The sequence below is a fragment of the Copadichromis virginalis genome, linkage group LG3 (genome assembly GCF_057382275.1).
Source record: "Copadichromis virginalis isolate Kocher_CV1m ecotype Utaka linkage group LG3, C_Virginalis_male_GT1.1, whole genome shotgun sequence".
Classification (NCBI taxonomy): domain Eukaryota; kingdom Metazoa; phylum Chordata; class Actinopteri; order Cichliformes; family Cichlidae; genus Copadichromis; species Copadichromis virginalis.
The window spans coordinates 2,090,935-2,112,846 of NC_140620.1; the positions used below are offsets into that span (position 1 = coordinate 2,090,935).

Here is a 21,912-nt window from a genome sequence, read left to right on the forward strand (position 1 = left end):
AAAAAGATTTCTAAAGGTAACATTTATTTTATTTATTTTTATTTTATTTTATTAGTATTTTCCTCACGTGTTAAATATATATTTTCTCATCTAAATGTCCACTGAGCTGTGAGCCAGGGGGCGGTAATGCGCCTTAACATTGGTTGCCAACCAAGCAGAAGAAGAAGCTGTGAGCCAGGAGGGAGGGGGTGAGTGAGTGAGTGAGTGAGTGATTCATTTATGCTACGATTCAGCCAAGAAACACAAGAAACGGACATTAGACCAGTGGAAATCTGTGCTTTGGTCTCATTAGTCCAAAGTTGAGATCTTTGGCTCCACCTGACGTGTCTTTGTGCGACAGAGAAAAGGTGAATGGATGGTTTCTACATGCATGGTTCCCACTGTGAAGCATGGAGGAGGAGGTGTGATAGTGTGTATGTGTGTGTGTGGGGGGGGGGGGGGGCTTTGCTGGTGACATTGTTGGGGATTTATTCAAAACTGAAGGCACACTGAACCAGCATGGCTACCACAGCATCCTGCAGCCACATGCCATTGCATCATCTATTTTCCAACAGCACAACGACCCCAAACACACCTCCAGGCTGTGTGAGTGCTGTTTGACCAAGAAGGAGAGTGATGGCCTAGCCTCCACAGTCACCTGACTTAAACTCAAAGGAGATGGTTTGGGATGAGATGGAGCGCAAAAAAGGCCAACAAAAATCAATAAAACTGTCACATCAAGGTGCTTTCTATTGTAAGGTAGACCCTACAATAAGATTAATAACAGATATGATTCAATGCAGAGAGGTCTGTTAACACATAGTGAGTGAGAAAGGTGACCCAGCGTTTTGTGTTTTATGATTATTTTCCTCTGTTCTAGTTATTCTGTGTCCTCCCCCCTTGTGTCCGGTTCGGGTTCTAGATTTCCTGTTTTGTTCTGAAGGTCTGTGTCTGTCTGTCATTGTGTTCAGCTTGTCTGCTCCGGTCCTCATGTGTGTTGGGTTCAGCTGTTCTTCCCTCCTGTGTGTGATTACCCGATTATCTTGTGTGTGTATATTTAGTGGGTGTCGGTCTGTGTTCGTTGTCGGCTCGTCTGTGTTTCTTGGCATCCTGTTCCTTAGTCTGCGTCTCTCTGCTCTGCTCTCCGTTTCATTAAGATTTCAGGTTTGCTCTTTAGTTTCTCCCAGTTTAGGTTTCCGTTAGTAATTTCTCACGCTTCATTGCCTGTTTCTGCCACTGCCACCTTGTAAATAAACGTCACTCGTATCATCAGTCACTGCTGCATTTTGGGTCCTCCTTTCATTCCACAACACGACTGGTGCCAGCCGTGACAGTACGAGCCGACCAAACATGGACCCAGCAGCAACCGCACCTTCCCAGGAGTTTCGGGAGGAATTGATTGACTCCATTTCGAGGTTGGTTATGTCATGGTCGGACGGTCCTTCCCGGGGCGACCTGCCTGTGTGTGTATGTGTGTGCTTCTCTCTCCTCCTCCACCCAGTGGCTGATACACCTGCACCTAATTTGCCACCCAGCTGTCACTGATCATCCTTCGTTGTGGACTGAGATATTTAACTGTGTGTCCGGATGGCAGCCGACGCTGGATTGTACTGGAAGCTCGGTAGTAAAGAGTGTTTGTTACTTGTAACATAGCCTTAGCCGGCTACCCTGTCTCACCTGTTGTTGTCACTCGTTTGTAGGAGGAAGTGATACGGAGCAGAAGGTTGGAGAGAAGGAGCCCGCTGGATTAAGCTCTCGGAGGAGAAACACACTCGGATAATCACTTGGGAGACTCACCTGCACACCACTGGGAATTTGGAGATGATCACCGTTGAATTTTTGTACTTCGCTTTGTGTTTTGAGACTGTTTTTGAGCACTGTAAATAAATGCACTGTTTGCTTCGCATCCAGAGCTCCGCGACTGAGTCCGTATTTCCCCATTACCCGTGACAGGTTAACCTGTGGCTTGAACGTGAGGGAGAGTAATTTCACCACGCTGTAGAAGCCAGGCTACAGCAGCTAATTTCTACTCACCCCTGGCTACTGGACTCTCTTCACCTGCTCGCACAGGACTTCATTCTAAAAGAACTGCACCTTCACCCTCCAGCCGCTACCGCTTCCCGACCCAGCCCGGTGGTGAATGTTTTGCACTGCCCGCCGGGGAATCTGCGGCCCGGCCCGCCGGATGTAGAATTACCCGGCCGGTCGGAGCTGTCTCCGAGAAGGAAGCGACATTCACACTGCCGACGCCCATTGCCACAGCCGGGCCCCGAGAGTTCTGTGTTGCCGGCTGTGGTGAGTAGAAAAGACACTCTTTCTGTTTCGCCAGACCTTGTGACTGTTTATACCGGGGCTGTGTTTTTTGAGTTAGCATCCAAGCCAGTAGCTCAGTTAGCTGCCCAGCCAGTAGCTCAGTTAGCAGCCCAGCCGTCACCTCCACCCCATTCAGCTTCACTACCCATAGCTCAGTTACAGTCACAGCCAGACTTACTACAAACTATGTTACAGCCCATAGCCCAGTCAGTAGCTCAGTTGGTAGAAGACTCATCAGCCTTATCATCAGCTCAGCCACCTATTCAGCCATCATCTTCACCTACTCCTCCTGTACAACAAGCTAAGTCAATCCAACCCGAAAAGAACAATTTTTCTTTTTTTTTTTTTAATTCATATTTTTATTAAGGTTTCAAAAGCAGGCATTCACAGTATGTACATCATGTAAGCATTCTTCATACTTAGGTTATCTGCCTTAAATACTGAAATAGTATTTTAATTTACATCCAAGTCATAAGGGAAGAATACTTACAACGATAAAAGTAATTGAAACCATCACATAATCCGAAAATCAAAAAACAAAAAACAAAACTAACAAACCTAAGAAAGAGAAAAAAAAACAAGAAAAAAAGAAAAAGAAAAAAAAAACACGGATGTGTTGGTATGGGGTGATCCTATAAATATATATACATACATCATAATTATTGGTTTGTAATAGTAAAATCTGGCCTATGAGGCGTGATATATTTAACCCAGTTTTCCCAATATGATGTAAATTTCTCCAGCTTGTGGTTAACAGAAGCTGTTATCTTTTCCATGTTATAAATTTCCATTGTGATTTCCATCCATGTACTTATGTTTGGGCTCTCTGGGGATAACCATTTTCTGGTGATATTCTTTTTACAGGCCACCAATAAAATATTTATTAAATGTTTATCATATTTAGGCCATTCCTGAGGTATATATCCAAAGAACATAGTCTTACTCTCGAGAGGTATTTCACGTTTAAAGATATCCTGTAAGGCATTATGTATTTCTCTCCAATAATCCCTCAAGATTGAGCAGTCCCAGAAAATATGGTAATGATTTACACTTTGATTTCCACAGTTCCTCCAACAAGCAGGGGGGTTATCATCATAATGAGACTTCTGAGAAGGTGTTATAAAGTATCTAATTAGGCACTTCCAGCCAAATTCCCTCCACTTTTGTGAGCTAGTACACATCCACTGATATCTCCATATTGCCGTCCATTCTTCCTCTAATATTTTTATCCCTCCTTCCTTCTCCCATTTTGTTCTAATATATGAAGTCGAATGTGGTTTCAAATCCATTAGACCCTTATAGAGACATGATACAATTCTATCAATAGTTTCTGAGTTATAGCTTTTTATAAACAGTTCCATCAAGCGTGTGTTTATCATTGTTACGTTTCTCATCTTCGTGTCGGCATAGTGCCTTAACTGCAGATATCGATAGAAGTCTTCTTTTTCTAATGAAAATGTTTTTCTAAGCATGTCAAAGCTGAACAATTTTCCATCCTTCATTATACTGCACAGGGCTGTTATGCCCTTACCTGTCCAGTCCTTGAATCTAGAATCCAGTTCATTAGGTTTGAACTCTGAGTCGTAAGCACACCATTTAAGAACTGTAATATTGGTCTCGAGTTTATATTCCTTTATAATAGTTCTCCATGTTTTAAGGGTCCTTTTCACCCACATGTTATCAGTATTTTTTATATAGGTTTGTAAGTTATTGTCAGCTAGAGTTGCCTGAATAGGTATAGACAGCATTTGTTCCTCAATGGTTTTCCATTGGGCAGTGTATGATTGGTTACACCAGCATATTATTGCTCTCATCTGCGCTGCAAAATAATAATATCTGAGGTCAGGGAGGCCCCATCCTCCCTTTTGCTTAGCCAGCTGTAGTGTTTTAAGGCGAACCCTTGGTCTTTTACCTTGCCATATATATCTAGATAACATTTTATCCCACTCATTAAATTGACTTTGGTTAATCTCTATTGGTAGGGTTTGAAATAGATACAAAAATCTTGGCAATACATTCATTTTAATAGAATCAATTCTTGAATTAAAACTAAAGAAAGGAATTAAATTCCATCTTACTATATCTTCCTTTATTTTTTTGTATAAGGGTAGGTAGTTCTGTTCGAATAGTTTTGTAAGATCTTTCGGTAAATTTATGCCTAAATATTTAAAACACTCCGTTTGCCAAAGAACAATTTTTCATCTGTTCATTTTAAGCAGAGAGACAAACCACACAATATTGTAATCAGTCCTCAAAAGCTGGCCAGTTCAGAGACTGTGACGCACCCCAGGGCCTCCCCAGAGGCTGGGTTTCAGCCCCCAGCCGACTCTGGACCCCTGGAGGTTAAGAAGCCAGCTGAGGACTGCACCCGGCTGTGGCTGCCTGAGCTGAGTCAATGCTCTGTGCAGCTGCAGTCTGCTTTGTGTTTGCCAGAGGCCACCGTGCCTGCTGGTCCTGTTCTGTTACTGCCAGAGGCCCGTGCGCCTGCTGGTTCTGTCCTGCGTCTGCCAGAGGTCCCCGCACCTGCTGGTTCTGTCCTGTGTGTGCCAGGGGCTCCAGTGCCCACTGGTTCTGAGACGGTTTTCGCTGGGGGGGCCCAAGGAGCCCGTCCAGCTTCCGGCCTCGTCAGCTGGAGGGCCCGAGGAGCCCGTCCAGCTTCCTGCCTCGTCAGCTGGGGGGCCCGAGGAGCCCGTCCAGCTTCCTGCCTCGTCAGCTGGAGTGCCCGAGGAGCCCGTCCAGCCCCAAGACTCGTCAGCTTGAGGGCCCGAGGAGCCCGTCCAGCCCCAAGACTCGTCAGCTTGAGGGCCCGAGGAGCCCGTCCAGCCCCAAGACTCGTCAGCTGGAGGTTCAGGAGAACCTAGCCAGCTTCCTGCCTCGTCGGCTGGAGGGCCCGAGGAGCCCGTCCAGCTTCCTGCCTCGTCGGCTGGAGGGCCTGAGGAGCCCGTCCAGCCCCAAGACTCGTCAGCTGGAGGGCCCGAGGAGCCCGTCCAGCCCCAAGTCTCGTCAGCTGGAGGGCCCGAGGAGCCCGTCCAGCCCCAAGACTCGTCAGCTTGAGGGCCCGAGGAGCCCGTCCAGCCCCAAGACTCGTCAGCTGGAGGTTCAGGAGAACCTAGCCAGCTTCCTGCCTCGTCGGCTGGAGGGCCCGAGGAGCCCGTCCAGCTTCCTGCCTCGTCAGCTGGAGGGCCCGAGGAGCCCGTCCACCCCCAAGTCTCGTCAGCTCGAGGTTCAGGAGAACCTAGCCAGTTTCCTGCCTCGTCAGCTGGAGGGCCCGAGGAGCCCGTCCAGCCGCAGCCTCATCATCCTCGCCGGCTGCAGCCTCATCATCCTCGCCTGGTCCAGCTTCATCTTCACCCACGCCGTTGCCTGGTCCAGCTTCAGCATCCTCAGCGTTGCCTGGTCCATTCTCTGCTTCACCCACGCCGTCGCCTGGTCCAGCTTCAGCATCCTCAGTGTCGCCTGGTCCAGCCTCCGTCTCACCTGGTGCTGCGGGGGCCACGCAGCCTTTGGGTCCCAAACTGCCGCCTCGACATTGGCGATCATCTGCCAGGCCGCTTGTTGGGCGTCATCGCCACTATGGACGACCTCCCGAACGCCACCACTACCTTCCGCGCGGCCGGCCTCCGGACTTGTGTCACCGCCACCGTTGCCGTCCGCACGGTCGGCTGCCTGAACTGTTTCCCCATTGCCGTCCGCACGGTCGGCCGCCTGAACTGTTTCCCCGTCGCCACCACTGCGTTCCACATGGTCGGCCCCCGGAGATGAACTGTTCTAGGCTCCTGAGTGGTCAGCCTCCGGGATGGCCTCCTGAACTATGTTTTGGGACCCTGTTCAGGGACTCCAGTGTGTGTTGTGTTTTGGACAATTCTTTTGGATCACTGGAGCTTGTTTTTTGTTTGGTTTTGGTCCCTCCGTCCTGGACCCCCCGCCGCCCGCCCTGGGTTGGTCGTCTGTTTTTGTTTTGGGCTGTCTGGAGCCAGCCCTTGGAGGGGGGGTACTGTCATGGTGCTGGGTCGTTGACCCAGCGTTTTGTGTTTTATGATTATTTTCCTCTGTTCTAGTTATTCTGTGTCCTCCCCCCTTGTGTCCGGTTCGGGTTCTAGATTTCCTGTTTTGTTCTGAAGGTCTGTGTCTGTCTGTCATTGTGTTCAGCTTGTGTCCTCCAGTCCTCATGTGTATTGGGTTCAGCTGTTCTTCCCTCCTGTGTGTGATTACCCGATTACCTTGTGTGTGTATATTTAGTGGGTGTCGGTCTGTGTTCGTTGTCGGCTCGTCTGTGTTTCTTGGTATCCTGTTCCTTAGTCTGCGTCTCTCTGCTCTGCTCTCCGTTTCGTTAAGATTTCAGGTTTGCTCTTTAGTTTCTCCCAGTTTAGGTTTCCGTTAGTAATTTCTCACGCTTCGTTGCCTGTTTCTGCCACTGCCACCTTGTAAATAAACGTCACTCGAATCATCAGTCACTGCCGCATTTTGGGTCCTCCTTTCATTCCACAACACGACTGCTGCCAGCCGTGACAAAGCTGACAGAAAATAATGAGGGACAAAACAGAGGAACCAGACATGAAGTCTGTGATTCACGAGACAGACGCCCTCCCTAGTTTTCCTTTTTGCTAAAGCATATAGTTTGGGCTGGATCAGGTATTTAGGCTGAAACAGATCGAAGCTGCTGGATTCTCATGATGGACTGAAAGTTTCTTCTTCAGTCATGATGGGCATTACAACAGTACTTTTTTAGCAAACACACAAAAAGTCTGGTCATGGTAAACTTTGTAGTTATGCCATAAAGTGACAAGCTGAGAGATAACTCACCAGATAAATGACATCCACAGACCCCGGAGACTCTCCCACTATAGTGTAGTTTACTGATACGTCTTCTTCTGCGTCACAGGACACTGGTTTATCCTTCTTCTGTACCTCTAGAGAGCTGATTGTTTTAATATCAGGAGAAGACGGCTGGGACATGGATAATGTGTGAAATCCCCTGTCATAGTATGCAGTTTTGTATCCTGGGTAGCCCACTGTTGGTGTCAGGCTTGCCTAGTTGGGGATAGGAAACAAAAATTTAAAAACTTGATCTACAAATAACATTGGTCAACGAGGCTTTATAAGCAGGGCAAAGGTGGAGGAAGATGAGTCATAAACTGTTTCAGGATTGCAGCTTCCTACTGTGGGAGGTATTTGGACATTTGCAGCCTATCACAAACCAATTGTGGCTTCATGCTGCTGTCATGGCTGCATTAAATTACACATTGTTTCCGTGTGTCAGCTCACATGGAGTTGGATATCCTGGTCAAAGTTATCAGTGCTGAAAGAAAATGAGGCCACACCGTTGCTGTCAGTTGTCAGATTTTGTAGTGAGCATGCTTGCCACATTCGTCCCGTGAACAGGTAGACCGGTGCGTCACAAACTGGTGTATTATTGTGGTACACTGCTCTGACCTGTTGAAGAACACAATGCTCTATCAATGGAAAATACAAACAATTTAAATGTGCTTTGCTACGACAAACTGAGCTGAAAACAACATGTTAGGCTTACTTTTCCTTCCACATTAGATCCCCGTTCCCAAACCTTGGGCACGTTAATGAAAGACACTTTTCCAAGGACGTAAGAAATCGTGACTCTCTTCTCTTGAGGGAGTGAAACACCTGAATGTAAAAACGTTCATGTTACAATCCTGTGAATGCCTTTTTGGTTAAATACACATCGATGTGTCATTTTAAAGGAATAACACAACTTGCCTGTTCCCTCTTCTTCCACTTTGGCCCTGATATCCAGAACATCTTGAAGCACCTTTTGGTCCATTTTAGTAAAAATTGACATGTTGAAGGAAAAAGTTGCACAGCCAGTCTTGTCTGCCTGGAAAGAGCAATAAAGAAAGAAAATCACTAATACAAGAATAAACCAAAATTAGAATCAAATCTCATTCACAATCGAACCTATAAAATATATTAAATGTTCAAACTAGAGAGGAGTCATGAAAGACTTGAGCTCATTTAGAATTTGATGAAAGCAATATGGTTTAAAAATGCAGGGTGGGGGGACAAAAGTCTGGAGGGGTCAGTTGTACTAAACATAAACAGCTGAAGGAACATTTTGCAACTGATTATGTTACCTGGCAACAGATCATTCAGATTAATGTGTATAAAAAGATCATCATAGAGAGACAGAGTTTCTCACAAATACAGATGGGCGGAGGTTTACAAATCTGCAACAGACTGTGTCTACAAATTGTAGAACAATGACAGAATAATTTCATTAATGTAAAATTATCAAGACGGGGAATATCTCATCATCTGCAGCGCACAATGTCATCAAAACATGCAAAGGTTAAGGCTGAAATCCACTATCAGATGCAGTCTCCAGGTCCTTGGGCAGCAATGCATGAAAAACTGTTGTTATTCTGCCACTCAGATCACTGCATGGCCTCAGGAACACTTCCACAAATCAATATCTGCGCACAAAGTTCACCGTGCCACCCACAAATGCAGGTTATGTGGGTGACTAAGGACATCAAAGCCCTCCTCAACAACAAGAAGAGGGCTTTCAGAGGGGGCAACAAAGAGGAGGTGAGGAAGATCCAGGTGTTACTAAAGGACAAGATCAGAGAGGCTAAGGACAATTACAGGAGGAAGCTGGAGTGGAAACTCCAGCAGAACAGCATGAGAGAGGTGTGGAGGGGCATGAAGACCATCACTGGATTCAGGCCAACCAACAGCAGGGGAGCTGAGGGAGGTGAGAATAGAGCCGACGAGTTGAATCTGTTTTTCAATAGATTCGACACCACAGTGTCTGCTCCCACCCCCACAACCTCACCTGCAGTCAGCCTGGAATCCAGAACCACACCACTGTGCCAGCCTCTCTCTTCACATGTTGCCTCCTGTGAGATTCCTGACACCCCTCCCCCACCCATCACCTTCACTCAATACCAGGTTGAGATGCAAATGAGGAGACTTCACTCAGGCAAGTCTGCTGGACCAGACGGAGTGAGTCCCCTCGTCCTCAAGACCTGTGCCCCCCAGCTGTGTGGAGTCTTTCATAAATTGTTTATGCTGAGTCTGAGTCTGCAGAGGGTCCCGGTGATGTGGAAGACATCATGCCTCGTCCCTGTACCAAAGACGCCACGTCCCAGTGGCCTCCAGGATTACAGGCCCGTGGCATTGACCTCCCACATCATGAAGACCCTGGAAAGGCTCATCCTGGACCAGCTGCGACCCATAGTAAGACCACATCTGGATCCCCTTCAGTTCGCTTATCAGCCTCGTCTCGGAACAGAGGACGCCATCATCTACCTGCTCAATCGTGTCTACACCCATCTGGACCAGCCGGCGAGCACTGTGAGGGTCATGTTTTTTGACTTTTCCAGTGCTTTCAACACCATCAGGCCGACCCTCCTGGGTGATAAGTTAGCAGCGATGCAGGTGGATGCTTCTCTGGTGTCCTGGATTGTTGATTACCTGACAGGAAGACCACAATATGTACGTCTCCCACAGTGTGTGTCTGACAAGGTGATCAGCAACACAGGGGCACCACAGGGGACTGTCCTCTCCCCCTTCCTCTTCACCCTCTACACCACAGACTTCAGCCACTGCACAGAGACCTGCCATCTTCAGAAGTTTTCTGATGACTCTGCGGTGGTTGGATGCATCAGCAGGGATGATGAGACAGAGTACCGGGCTGTGGTCGACTCCTTTGTCACGTGGTGTGAGCAGAATCATCTGCAGCTCAACGTGGCAAAGACCAAGGAACTGATCGTGGACTTCAGGAAGACCAGGAAACACTTGACCCCTGTTTCAATCCAGGGGGTTAGTGTGGACATTGTGGAGGACTATAAATACCTTGGAGTACACATTGACAATAAACTGGACTGGGCTAAAAACACCACAGCACTTTACAGGAAGGGCCAGAGTCGTCTCTATTTTTTGAGGCGACTGAGGTCCTTCAACATCTGCCAGAAAATGCTGAGGATTTTCTATGAGTCTGTGGTGGCCAGTGCGATCCTCTATGCTGTTGCATGCTGGGGGAGCAGGCTGAGGGTCGCAGATGCCAACAGACTTAATAAACTAATCCGTAAGGCCAGCAATGTTGTGGGGATGGAGCTGGACTCCCTCAAGGTGGTGTCGGAGAGGCGGATGCTGTCCAAGATAAAGACAATGTTGGATAACACCTCCCACCCACTCCATGACATGTTGGTCAGTCACAGGAGCTCGTTCAGTGAGAGACTGAGATTACCCATGATGCACCACTGAACGACACAGGAAATCATTCCTGCCTGTGGCTCCCTGTACAACGCATCCACTTAACACACTGTTTGCTGCTACAGCTACACATGTTTCTTTTCCAACTATTTATTTATGAGTGACTTATGTATGTATGTATGTATATATATGTATATATTGTACTATTCTTAGTTAGTGTATTGTCTGTCTTGTCTTAATGTTGGTTTAAAATGGAGCACTGTAACAAAAAATAATTTCCCCCAGGGATCAATAAAGTATTCTGATTCTGATTCTGATTAAAGCTCCATTGCGCAAAGAAGTCAAATGTGAATGTGAACTGGAAACGCTGCATTCTTTTCTGGGCAAAAGCTCATTTAAAACGACAAACACTTCTCTGTGCTCAGATGATTCGAAATCTGAAATTCTTTTTGGAAAACACAGACGCCGTATCCTCCACAACATCCCAAACATCCTGTCGAGCTGGGCCTGTATAGCAGTATGATGGCATCACCTCACAAAACCACTGTATCGTTTAAATTTCCCAGCAGCATCTCATTTACATCCTCAAAATCTCAGTACTACCATATATATGTTATACAGTACTGTGAAAAAAATCTTCACCTACTACCTTTTTGTGTGTTTGTTTGTTGGCCTCCAACTAAACAAACCTTCTTGGGAATTTTTAAATGGTAAATGGCCTGTATTTGTATAGCGCTTTACTAGTCCCTAAGGACCCCAAAGTGCTTTACACAACCAGTCATCCACCCATTCACACACTGGTGATGGCAGCTACTTTGTAGCCACAGCCACCCTGGGGCGCACTGACAGAGGCGGGGCTGATAGACACTGGTGCCACCGGGCCCTCTGACCACCACGAGTAGGCAACGGGTGAAGTGTCTTGCCCAAGGACAAAACCGAGACTGACCAAGCCGGGGCTCGAACCGGCAACCTTCCCATTACAAGGCGAACTCCCAACTCTTGAGCCACGATCGCCCATTTTAAAATGGGCTTGAGCAGTTTGTGTTGAGACTTTGGCAGCTTTTACATTCATTTCCAGTTCAGTCCCCATACCTGATCATTCTTAGAGAACTTTTCTTTTTTTCATTCCTTTATTTCGATCAGGCACTTTATGTTGACCTATGAACCATCCAAGCACAACAAGGACACCTGCCTCAGGGGATTATTGTTTCTACACATAACAGACAACTTAGCAAACAACCAGTTTGAACTTTTATCCCATTGTCGATCCATCTTTTACTCCCATTTCCTTCTTTGAATCTGTGTTTGCATGTTTCAGTAAACCACTGTAGCTATTTCCCCCACTTTTCAGTTATTTATTTGTAACAAATGTTTGGAATCAAACATTTCATGTGGAATTCCAATAAAATTGATTCATGTTTGTGGCTGTAATGTGACAAAATGTGGAAAAGCTCAAGGGGGCCGAATACTTTTGAAAGCCACTGTTTTGAGACTCGACTGTACACTGTGTTCGTGTTTTCCTCTGAAACAATAAGCTCCGTTGCAGCAGCCTTTCAACGCCTCTCTCTGTCTCTCACTAGCAAACTTGACCCAGACAACAAAGTAATGCTAGTTTTTGGCTACGTGCCCAACATGAACCCAACGTATTAGCCAGAGGTCCCTTTACTACGGTTCGGAGTCACGGACCTGTTTTATATACGCGCGGAATAGTTTTCTATACGAGATCGCTGCAAAAAGTGCAGCTTTACCTAATGTCCACCTACTGTTACTCATTTATATTAAGATTTAAACATCTAGTTGGTGTTGGTGTGGAGAGTAGCCTTCAGTAATAGTAATAAATCACACAGAAATAGTAGTGGAATACAGTTTAACCTTCCCAACACTGAGCAGTAACTCAGTAAATCAGTCTAAATTGTTCAAACTTTTAACAGGAGCTGAATCTTTGGATATGTGTATATTTGTTCAGTTTGTTTAGGTGTCACAGTCTGATCAGAGGATTTTTGAAGTTCTTAGATTTCTCACAGAAGTTGTATTCTTTTGTGTGACAGACATGATGAGACACACCACTTGCCTTAGCCCTACCAGTAAAGCTAATCATCTAGCAGATATTAGAAACACCAACACAACCTATGCAGCCTTTTAGGCACAACAATAACCACTTCACTCCTTTGGAGCTGACACGTCCGTCCAAGAAAGATGAGATATCACTAAAAATTCAAATTCGTGGATGAAAGTATGAGATGATGAAATGTAGGGGAAAACAGTGAAGAGGACACACGGCGCCAGTTCAGCTGGGTACAGCAGGCAACCCGTTTGCTGTAATGCTAATGCAGGGGCCTGAATGTACCCAAAGTATCAGGGAAAAAAGAGAAATGAAGCCATAACTGTACCTGCTTTGTCTCTGTGTGGCAGGGCGCACTTATCTGCAATAGGGCCAAAAGATCGTACGTCGATATACCAAAGCTATACACATTAGTAGGTCTGCACACATTGACTGTAACACGTCCTGGTACAGGCTGTCCATACGTGTACCTGTATAAAGAAAAATAAGTAAACATTATGAGTCATTTGCTCTCCAAACTCCAGATTTTACAACACATAATTTGTCCTGAAAGAACTTTTCCTTACTTTGCACACACTTTAGCTTCAATGTCTTCCTGCCCAATACTCACTTCTTCAGATATATTTACTGTCACATCAAATTTGGGTAAAACTGGGGGAAATATGAATGTCAGCATTTGCACTCCATTACAACAAAGAATTTAAGAATAAATAAGACTGACTTACCATATTTCTCCACTTTGAAGTTGTGAGATATTTTCCTCTCACCCACTGACACAATGATCTGGTACGGTCCCTCACGGGCCTCAGCGTCCAAGGAGTAAGAAAGCTGCAGTATTCTGCTATTGGATGTTTCATTTAGCCACTGTCCAATCCTGTTACTGTGAGGATCCTGTTAAATCAAGTGACAGTGACAGCTACTACACAGGTGTAAGTACAGTACCAACTAGATTCTTTATTTTCCTTTTCAACAACATTAGAGCTAAAACGGGACAATATAAATTTAGGGGGACATAAAGATGTCCTGTCTTCATCTGTAGCCAGCTTTGTCCTCTTCTAGATGTGAAGCACTTGTTTATAGATGTTTAAAAGTTAAGTGATATAAAGAAACCTAAGCTGTAATGACAGGGAAGCTGTGGCTGTGTTTGTGCAGTAATTAAATCAAAATTATTAATTTGATTTAATCACTGTCATTTTATTTTCACATGTGGGGCATCAAGTGACAGAACAGACCCCTGCACGGTGTGTATTACATACATGCAACCCACTTTGTCCAGTTTTTAAAGCTTGCACTGTCAGTAACTTGGAGTAATACTGCGGAAGCAGTGTGTATGCAAGCAGTGAGCAGGGAACCTTCAAGTCTGTCTGACTGCATGTGTTCAGTGTTGTGTTGATGCATTTGCAAGAGAAGGAAAAGCCTTTTCTAGAGGCGCCCTCTTACCTGAAGTTCAATGACATCATACTGAAAGAAAAAGGAAGAAAGACAGGTGGAGTTAAGAAACTGTTGTGTAAATCACTGCATCCAAATTGCAAACAGCATTATTAATAATACTATTCAAAAACTCACCAGCTGATTGGCAGGTCGCATTTTATTATCCATCGCAACGACTCTGAAATTCACTTTGAGAAAAATTGAGAGGTTACCTCTGTTTCTCTCTTTATACTTTAAAACAAAGTCACTGCAACTTATCAAACATGGATGTGATTGGTTACCCTACACAGCAAGCCAAGATGGAACACCTCACCCAGGAGGCGCCCAGGAGGCATCCTTGTCAGATGCCCGAACCACCTCAGCTGGCTCCTTTCGATGTGGAGGAGCAGTGGCTCTACTCTGAGCCCCTCCCGGATGGCCGAACTTCTCACCCTATCTCTAATGGGAGAGGCCAGCCACCCTTCGGAGGAAGCTCATTTCCGCCGCTTGTATCCGCGATCTCTTTCTTTCGGTCACTACTAGGGATGGGTACCGGTGTCCGGTGCCATGATGGCACCGGTTCTGACATAAACGGTAGTAACCAGACCGAAAAGCAGCGCACATTTCGGTGCTTTATTTCGGTGCTTTTTTTTCCTGAGCTGTGATACACTTTAGATTCTAGCCAATCATTTTACGTTTCCGAGGATAGTAGGCGGGTCCAGGTACGTACGTTCTTTTAGAGCAGAGCTACAGATTAAAAATGCCCAAGTCGAAGCGGTCAAAGTCTGGCTGTACTTCACAGCAAAAGATGCAAACTCAGCAGCAACAAGTGCTTTAAGCTGATACTGTGATACTGTCAAAGGAGGTAACACCTCAAATTCGATGAAACACCTGGCGACGCATAGCGTTTTTTTTAAAAGCCCAGAAACGCGCCGTATTTGATAGCTTGCTGCGAGACCTCACACCGAGCACATCTACTGCGGGTGTGGTGCCTGTTATCGACCCGGAGTTAGCAACATCCCCCAAAAACACTAAGAGGAGAGTCCTGGCCCCTAGCCCTGCCAGTGTAGCAGAAATGATGATGATGATGATGGCAGCAGCAGCCGTTCTTCTCTGCGTGAGTAGCTTAATGTTGTTCGTGTGTAATTTACATTGAGTAGGCTAACCACGTTATTACATTAATGCAGGTAAGGTGAACTAGCAAACATCATCATAGCTACATGCGGCTGTCCTCTTGTTTGATGGCAGATACTCCCTTCACCCTGGCCAAAAAGGCTAAAATGACCAAAGAAAAAGTGGAAAACAGTTAAACATGAGAGGTTCTTGGACAAAGTTTGTGTTTTTTCCATTCTTTAAACACTGCTTCCAGCCAAGAGTGATACCATATATGCCACATAGCTGCAGAAAAGGCTAACATTGTTATCTTTTTACAAAAAAACAGCTGACCATGAGAGGACCAATTTTGTGTTCTCCATTCTTTAAGCACCAGTTTGAGCACCGGCACCGTTTCAAAAGTTTGGCACCGGTATCGGATAAAACCTAAACGATACCCATCCCTAGTCACTACCCACAGCACATGGCCATAGGTGAGGGTAGGTCGGCCAATAACGTCGCTTTTACACTCAGCTCCCTCTTCACCACGACGGACCGGTGCAGCCTCCGTATCACTGCAGCCGCAGCACCAATCCGTCTGTCGATCTCCAGCTCCCTTCTCCCATCACTCGCGAACAAGACCCCGAGATACTTGAACTCCTCCACTTGGGGCAGCCCTGGCGGAGCCCATCACCCACCAGGAATGAGTCCGACTTATTGCCGGCAATGCGAACCAAGCTCTTGCAACAGTTGTATAGGGATCGAATGGCCCGTAGCAATGGGCCAGACACCCCATACTGCCGCAACACCTCCCACAGGACACCCTGAGGGACACGGTCGAATGCCTTCTCCAAGTCCACAAAACACATGTAGACTGGTTGGGCAAACTCCCATGCACGCTCGAGTATCCTCGAGAGGGTAAAGAGCTGGTCCAGTGTTCCGCGACCAGGACGAAAACCGCATTGTTCCTCCTGTATCTGAGGTTCGACTGGCGGACGAACTCTCCTTTCCAGCACCCTGGCATAGACTTTCCCAGGGAGGTTGAGGAGTGTGATCCCCCTGTAGTTGGAACACACCCTCCGGTCCCCCTTCTTAAAAATGGGGACCACCAGCCCGGTCTGCAAGTCCAGGGGTACTGCCCCTGATCTCCACGCAACATTGTAATTGTCACTGCGTAATTAATGACACATTTAATTTATTATTTAATTATGTGTTTAATAAATTTTGGCACCCGAGGCCCTCCATATTCTTCCCTCACGATTTTTTTGTACTTTGAATTCCAAAGCCTTGTTTAAACATATTTATTTTATTGTGAAGTTTTAAAAATTAAAACCGTTAAACTTTCACATAAAAATAATTTGACTCTGAAATAAACTAAGAGGCATTACTCAGACATGATTCATTTTGTGCTCTCTGTCCCCGATTACAAAGTTAAGCTGAATTACTGCCTAATTCTCCATCACAGCAGCAGGTCTCAAAATGGAAAATATAATATGGCCTTTGCCCTTTGGGGGAAGTTGTGCACTCTGAGTATTCTGCATGTTTTATTTCTCATCACTGTGAAATAACTGCATACCATTCGTTGTCAGTAGCTGTCTTTTGCAATGTGAAGTTCTTCCTTAGTGTGAGCTCAAATATGAAACTTGTGGGATTTTTTTTCCTTTTGTTGTTTTTTAAAATACCATATTTTTCGGACGATAAGGCGCACTGACGATGAACGTGTCTGAAACGGGTCTGTTTTTATACATAAGGCGTACTGGAATATAGGGCGCATTAAACGCCTTATAATTTATGCTATGTAACTTGTCCACTTTCGGCTGTAACAAAACTAATAAAGGTTATCTTATCTTATAATAATGACTAACCTGGTATTGTGGATGGATTATGTCATTTGTTCTCCTGACTGAAGTTTGGTCCATTTAAAGCATCTTTCCATGTGATTGCATTCATCAAAAACCATCGGGAACGTTTATCGAATGGAAAAAATTTAGCGTTCATCCTCCAGCTTCACTGTGTTTATGTTATGCTAACATAGCTGTGTCGCTAGCGATCACGTAGCACATCATTATATACCAGCTAGCCCAACTTCAGTAACCCTACTAACATCACTGCTGTTTAGCTTTCTGTCTTCATTTATGTTGGAAGTGATAGCATAGCATGTTTTACAAGCTAGCAAAACCAGTGAGCTAACTTCCTGCTAACTTCTAACTTCTAAATTTAATAAATTCTGTTTGCATGGATGCCTGGATGTTAAACTTAATTGTTACACCTGGTAAAGCAGCAAGGCTGATCATTTTATTAAAGAGGAAAGAATTTAGACAGTTTTTAACTCTCAGTGATGCTGCAGTGTTCATTTGATTTTAGGACCTGAAGTGACGGCGTTTAGGACCCAGATTAGGCCGAGTCCGCGAGGCTTCTGATTACGGTAGCCGTAATGCTCCGACAATCCATCAAGCAGTGCGGCTTCGTACCTTACCAAAGGCGTACTAAAACATTTTTTGACAGATTTTTGAGCACTGTGTGCCACATAAAATCTGTTTGTGGTCAGTAAACACAACCAGAATTCATACATAAGGCACACTGTCAATTTTTGAGAAAAAGAAAGGATTTTAAGTGCGCCTTGTAGTCTGGAAAATACGGTAGTTATGTTCAAAGATGGAGTCGGATTTCAAACTTCGAATAAACATCTCGATCGACCGTATTGATATCTTGAAAAAATTTTGCTCTATGAAGCAAACATTTCACATCAATCACTGTATGTGTGTCCAAATTTTGGACCACAAAACTTGTTACACAAATTGGAGATGGTGGAGCAGCTGGCTCATGATGCTGGAATTTGAATGAACTACATGTCTTATATAACATAACAGCACATTGTTACCTTTTTGTCCAGGGAGGTAGATGGGTTTGTCTGTTTGGATGAATGTGACGGGATCAGACGCTCGGATCATCACTTTTCTGACTTGTTTGGAGTAAAATGTGTCTCCTCGTACCTCCACCTGAAAATGTTGCACCTCCTTTCGTACCAAAGGAGCCTGAGACAGTGGGATATTTAGATAGTCATTAAAGCCTATAATGCTTACGATAACAACTAACAAACACACTTTGTGTGTGAAAGTGCTGGTTGCCAACCTCAAACTGAACACAGGTTTGAAAGGCCTCATTTGACGTATGCGTGAATAAGGTTGTGTTCTTCTCTCGGGACATCAAAGTGACAGTCATGACCAGAGTCCCACTGGGCTGTCGGAGAGTTGCACAGAATTTGGCCTCAGCTCCAGCTTCAATAACTGCAGGAATGGCCACCAGGTACTGGCTGCATACAGCATCACACATACAGCAGTTACTGCAGTGAACAACTCACACAGACAAAAACACGCTGAAGACAAACTCACGGTTCAGCCACCGCTTGATCCACATGCATCCAGCTCAGGAGGACACACAGAGTGCAGCTCAGGATCCAGAGACGGTCCATGACTGGTTGTGATCGTTCTCAGTGTCAGCTTCGGCTAAATATCGGCTGATCGTCCCCACCCACATAACAGCCACGTGTTTGAAACGCACTCATGTACTCTGATCTCCACAAAGTCTATCACTTACACATTTACAAAATCCCATTCCTGCTTTCAGCACTGAACACTAAACTATAGACAACAGTAAAGCTTGTTGTTCAGTGTAAAATATTACAGTAACATACAGTGCTCCGAGGTGATGTTTCTAAATCAGCTCAGAGTTTAATTCGGCTGTTACAAAAAGTTATTTCTATTCTGTATGTGTCCATGTTTGTCTTAACACCAGTGCTGGGATACACCCCTGTAGTCTGTAACTACTGATATTTTCTAATCACTGGGAACTACTGTCATGAATCGCTGTGCGGCAGGCAGGAGTTGGAACCAAAATGCAGGACTCAGGCACGAGGTTTAAACACAAAGAACTCAGCTTTATTCGCTTGCAGGAGAAAGACATACAAAGCAAACTAAACTGAAAACTCACAAACTAAACTCACAGGGAGATCCACACAGCATGAGGGACGACGCGACACTGACTCAGAGAAACACAGGGTTTAAATACACTGGGGAGTAACGAGGGGAATGAGACACAGAAGGAGAGCACAGCTGGGAGAAATCAGGACTGACGAGACAAACAAAGCAGGACACATTCACATAAGACACGGACCTTCAAAGTAAAACAGGAAGTTTCACACAGAGACGCGAACTTGACACAGTGGAGACAGCAACTAAGAAACAGAGACATAAACCATAAGGCAGAGGACTAAGAACCAAAATACACAGGGAAATACTCAGCTTGGAACACAAGAGACTAGACTAGAGGGAGTAACGAAAGACCAACCATAAGAACATAATTCACAATGCAGGGTGACAGAAAACAAACTCAAACATGCAAAGACACAATTACACGAAACAGAGGGGACACAGAGAGACATGAAGGGCAAGGGATCAAAACTAGAAACCATAGAATAAAACACACAAGTATGATAATACAAACATCACAAAGAACTAAAAACGCTGAGTCAGGAGACCCAGGACCGTGACAACTACAGTAGGTGTAACTCCCTTTACCCAGCGGGAGATGTCTGACTGCCATGTTTTTGACCTTGTTTCTCGGGAAATGGTACAGTGGACACATGTGTGACACATGTGTGACTCCTGTGATTAAAGCATCTTTCTTTCAGCTTAACGAGTGAACCGTCAGCTCGTTCAAACGCACATTAAAGTCTGTTTGGATTGACACCACCGAACAGAGGCAGCAATATAACAGAGCTAACATTAACAGTGCAGTGGATCCTGCTTGTGCCGTGATAGTCAGGACTGCAAACCGAGCAGCATCACTGACTTTCAGCTTGTTGTGTTTGTGGATATATGACTGACTTTAATTAATAAAATCCATTTTAATCCATAAAATCATCACATTCTCTGTAAGATTAAAGTCAACTATTGAACGGCGTATATTTTGAAGTAAAGGCTTTAAAACCAAGTTAGTAAAAACATCGCTAATGTCACATAACTTTCCCGACATGCGGCCAACAGTAATGTTTTAATGTTCTTCATTATAAAAACATTTGCGCATAAATAAGTGACATAATATTCAGTACTTACTTCTGAAAGTTTACTCTTCGGCGGCTCCGCTTCCGCCGTTTTTTTCAGCAAAATTATCCACACCACAGCTGCACTATGAAATCTGGGATATGTTGGGCCATGAAGGCTACACCGACCCATCCTTAAAATTCAGGGAAATTAAGGACGCATTTGAGGGCCGCATTTCGAGCAGCCTTTGAATTGGGACAGCCTTCATCGTGTTGCTGTGACGTAATCGGCCTTAAAATGCGGCCTTTAAGGCTGCAGACCCCAAATCCAGTCATTGGTACTTCCTGGCTTGTGTAGTTACTAGGTAACAAAAGCTCAACACTGCCCCTAGCGTCCTGGAGCACTTCCGTTGTGTTTTGGAATTTGCATGTGCTTTGGGATTTGCAAGTGCTTTGGAGTTTGCAAGTGTTTTGGAGTTTGCATGTGTTTTGGAATTTGCATGTGCTTTGGGGTTTGCAAGTGTTTTGGAGTTTGCAAGTGTTTTGGAGTTTGTATGTGTTTTAGAGTTTTCAAGTGTTTTAGAGTTTGCAAGTGTTTTAGAGTTTGCAAGTGTTTTAGAGTTTGCAAGTGTTTTGGAGTTTGCAAGTGTTTTGGAGTTTGTACGTGCTTTGTCTCTAGGGGCCACCGTATAAAACAGATATAGATGTGTTTATCCTACCATAAAACAATAAGAGAAGGTACGACCGCTGCCATGCTCCCAGGAGGGTGTGAATGCCAGAACACCCTGGAATGCACACAAAGTCTTTGCAGACTATTAAGGATCAGATCCCTATCAATATGACACCGACTATCAACTCTAAGCATATATGAGTAAATATTTCTAAGCATGAATGACAATCAACAATACAAATCTAACACTAGATAGAAGAGCAGCTCCAGCACGCACATTACTGATATCCACCTGTGTTACCTCACTTATATGAGGAGCTGGATCATTTCTTAGGCACAAATGCATAACCTTATATGAGTAACTCTGGATTAAAACAATGACATACTTAGGTGCAGAGATAGGCAGTAACGTGTTACAAGTAATCCAGTTACCTTTTTCAAGTAACGGGTAATGTAAGGGATCGAGCACGCTGCGTTACTGCGTTACTAAACCGTGTTTGTTGGTGAGAGTGTCTCATGACAATGACGTACAAGTGTGACGTCCATGGTAACGGACATGTGCAGATCAACAATGGAAAATGTATCGAGTGTGGGAGAGAGTACGACCATGCAGCATTTAGAGATTGGAAGTACTTACATTACTTTGAGTTTGATTCCATTAAAAGTTACAAAAACATTGGAGTCCACTGTACACTCTGTGTGCGAAGAAAACTTTACAATCAACAGAAAAAGTTTACAATGCCTTTGAACATGGACACTGCAGGCCTACTTGTTGTTCCTAGAGTATTTAAAAGTAGAATGGGAGGCAGAGCCTTCAGTTTTCAGGCCCCTCTTCTGTGGAACCAGCTTCCAGTTTGGATTCAGGAGACAGACACTATCTCTACTTTTTGAAGATTAGGCTTCAAACTTTCCTTTTTGCTAAAGCATATAGTTAGGGCTGGACCAGGTGACCCTGAATCCTCCCTATAATTGTTAAAAGGCCGAAAACCTCTCCTGAGGTCAATTACTGATGTGTCCTGATGTGTCAAAGCTGTCTCACACCCGGCTTTTAGGAAGTCTGACCACAACGCCATCTTCCTCATTCCCCAGTATAAACAAAGCATACGGAGGGAAGACGTGACCACGAGGGAGGTAAAACGGTGGACTGCCCAATCA

General features: G+C 45.0%; 1 protein-coding gene across 1 annotated transcript in view; it reads right to left on the reverse strand.

Moving 5' to 3' along the window:
• Positions 1-18,571, reverse strand: part of LOC146712270 (alpha-2-macroglobulin-like) — a 41,091-nt gene extending 22,520 nt beyond the window's left edge. Inside the window, exons 1-12 of the mRNA XM_085451993.1 lie at positions 18,439-18,571; positions 18,179-18,359; positions 17,928-18,081; positions 14,111-14,163; positions 13,985-14,005; positions 13,270-13,435; positions 13,111-13,195; positions 12,873-13,014; positions 8,026-8,143; positions 7,823-7,932; positions 7,558-7,725; positions 7,096-7,323 (exon numbers count right to left, since the gene is read on the reverse strand). Coding sequence (XP_085308119.1) covers positions 7,096-7,323; positions 7,558-7,725; positions 7,823-7,932; positions 8,026-8,143; positions 12,873-13,014; positions 13,111-13,195; positions 13,270-13,435; positions 13,985-14,005; positions 14,111-14,163; positions 17,928-18,081; positions 18,179-18,359; positions 18,439-18,518 — 1,506 coding nt within the window. The 5' untranslated portion in view covers positions 18,519-18,571. The remainder of the gene's footprint in view (positions 1-7,095; positions 7,324-7,557; positions 7,726-7,822; positions 7,933-8,025; positions 8,144-12,872; positions 13,015-13,110; positions 13,196-13,269; positions 13,436-13,984; positions 14,006-14,110; positions 14,164-17,927; positions 18,082-18,178; positions 18,360-18,438) is intronic.
• Between the last annotated feature and the right edge of the window lie 3,341 nt (positions 18,572-21,912).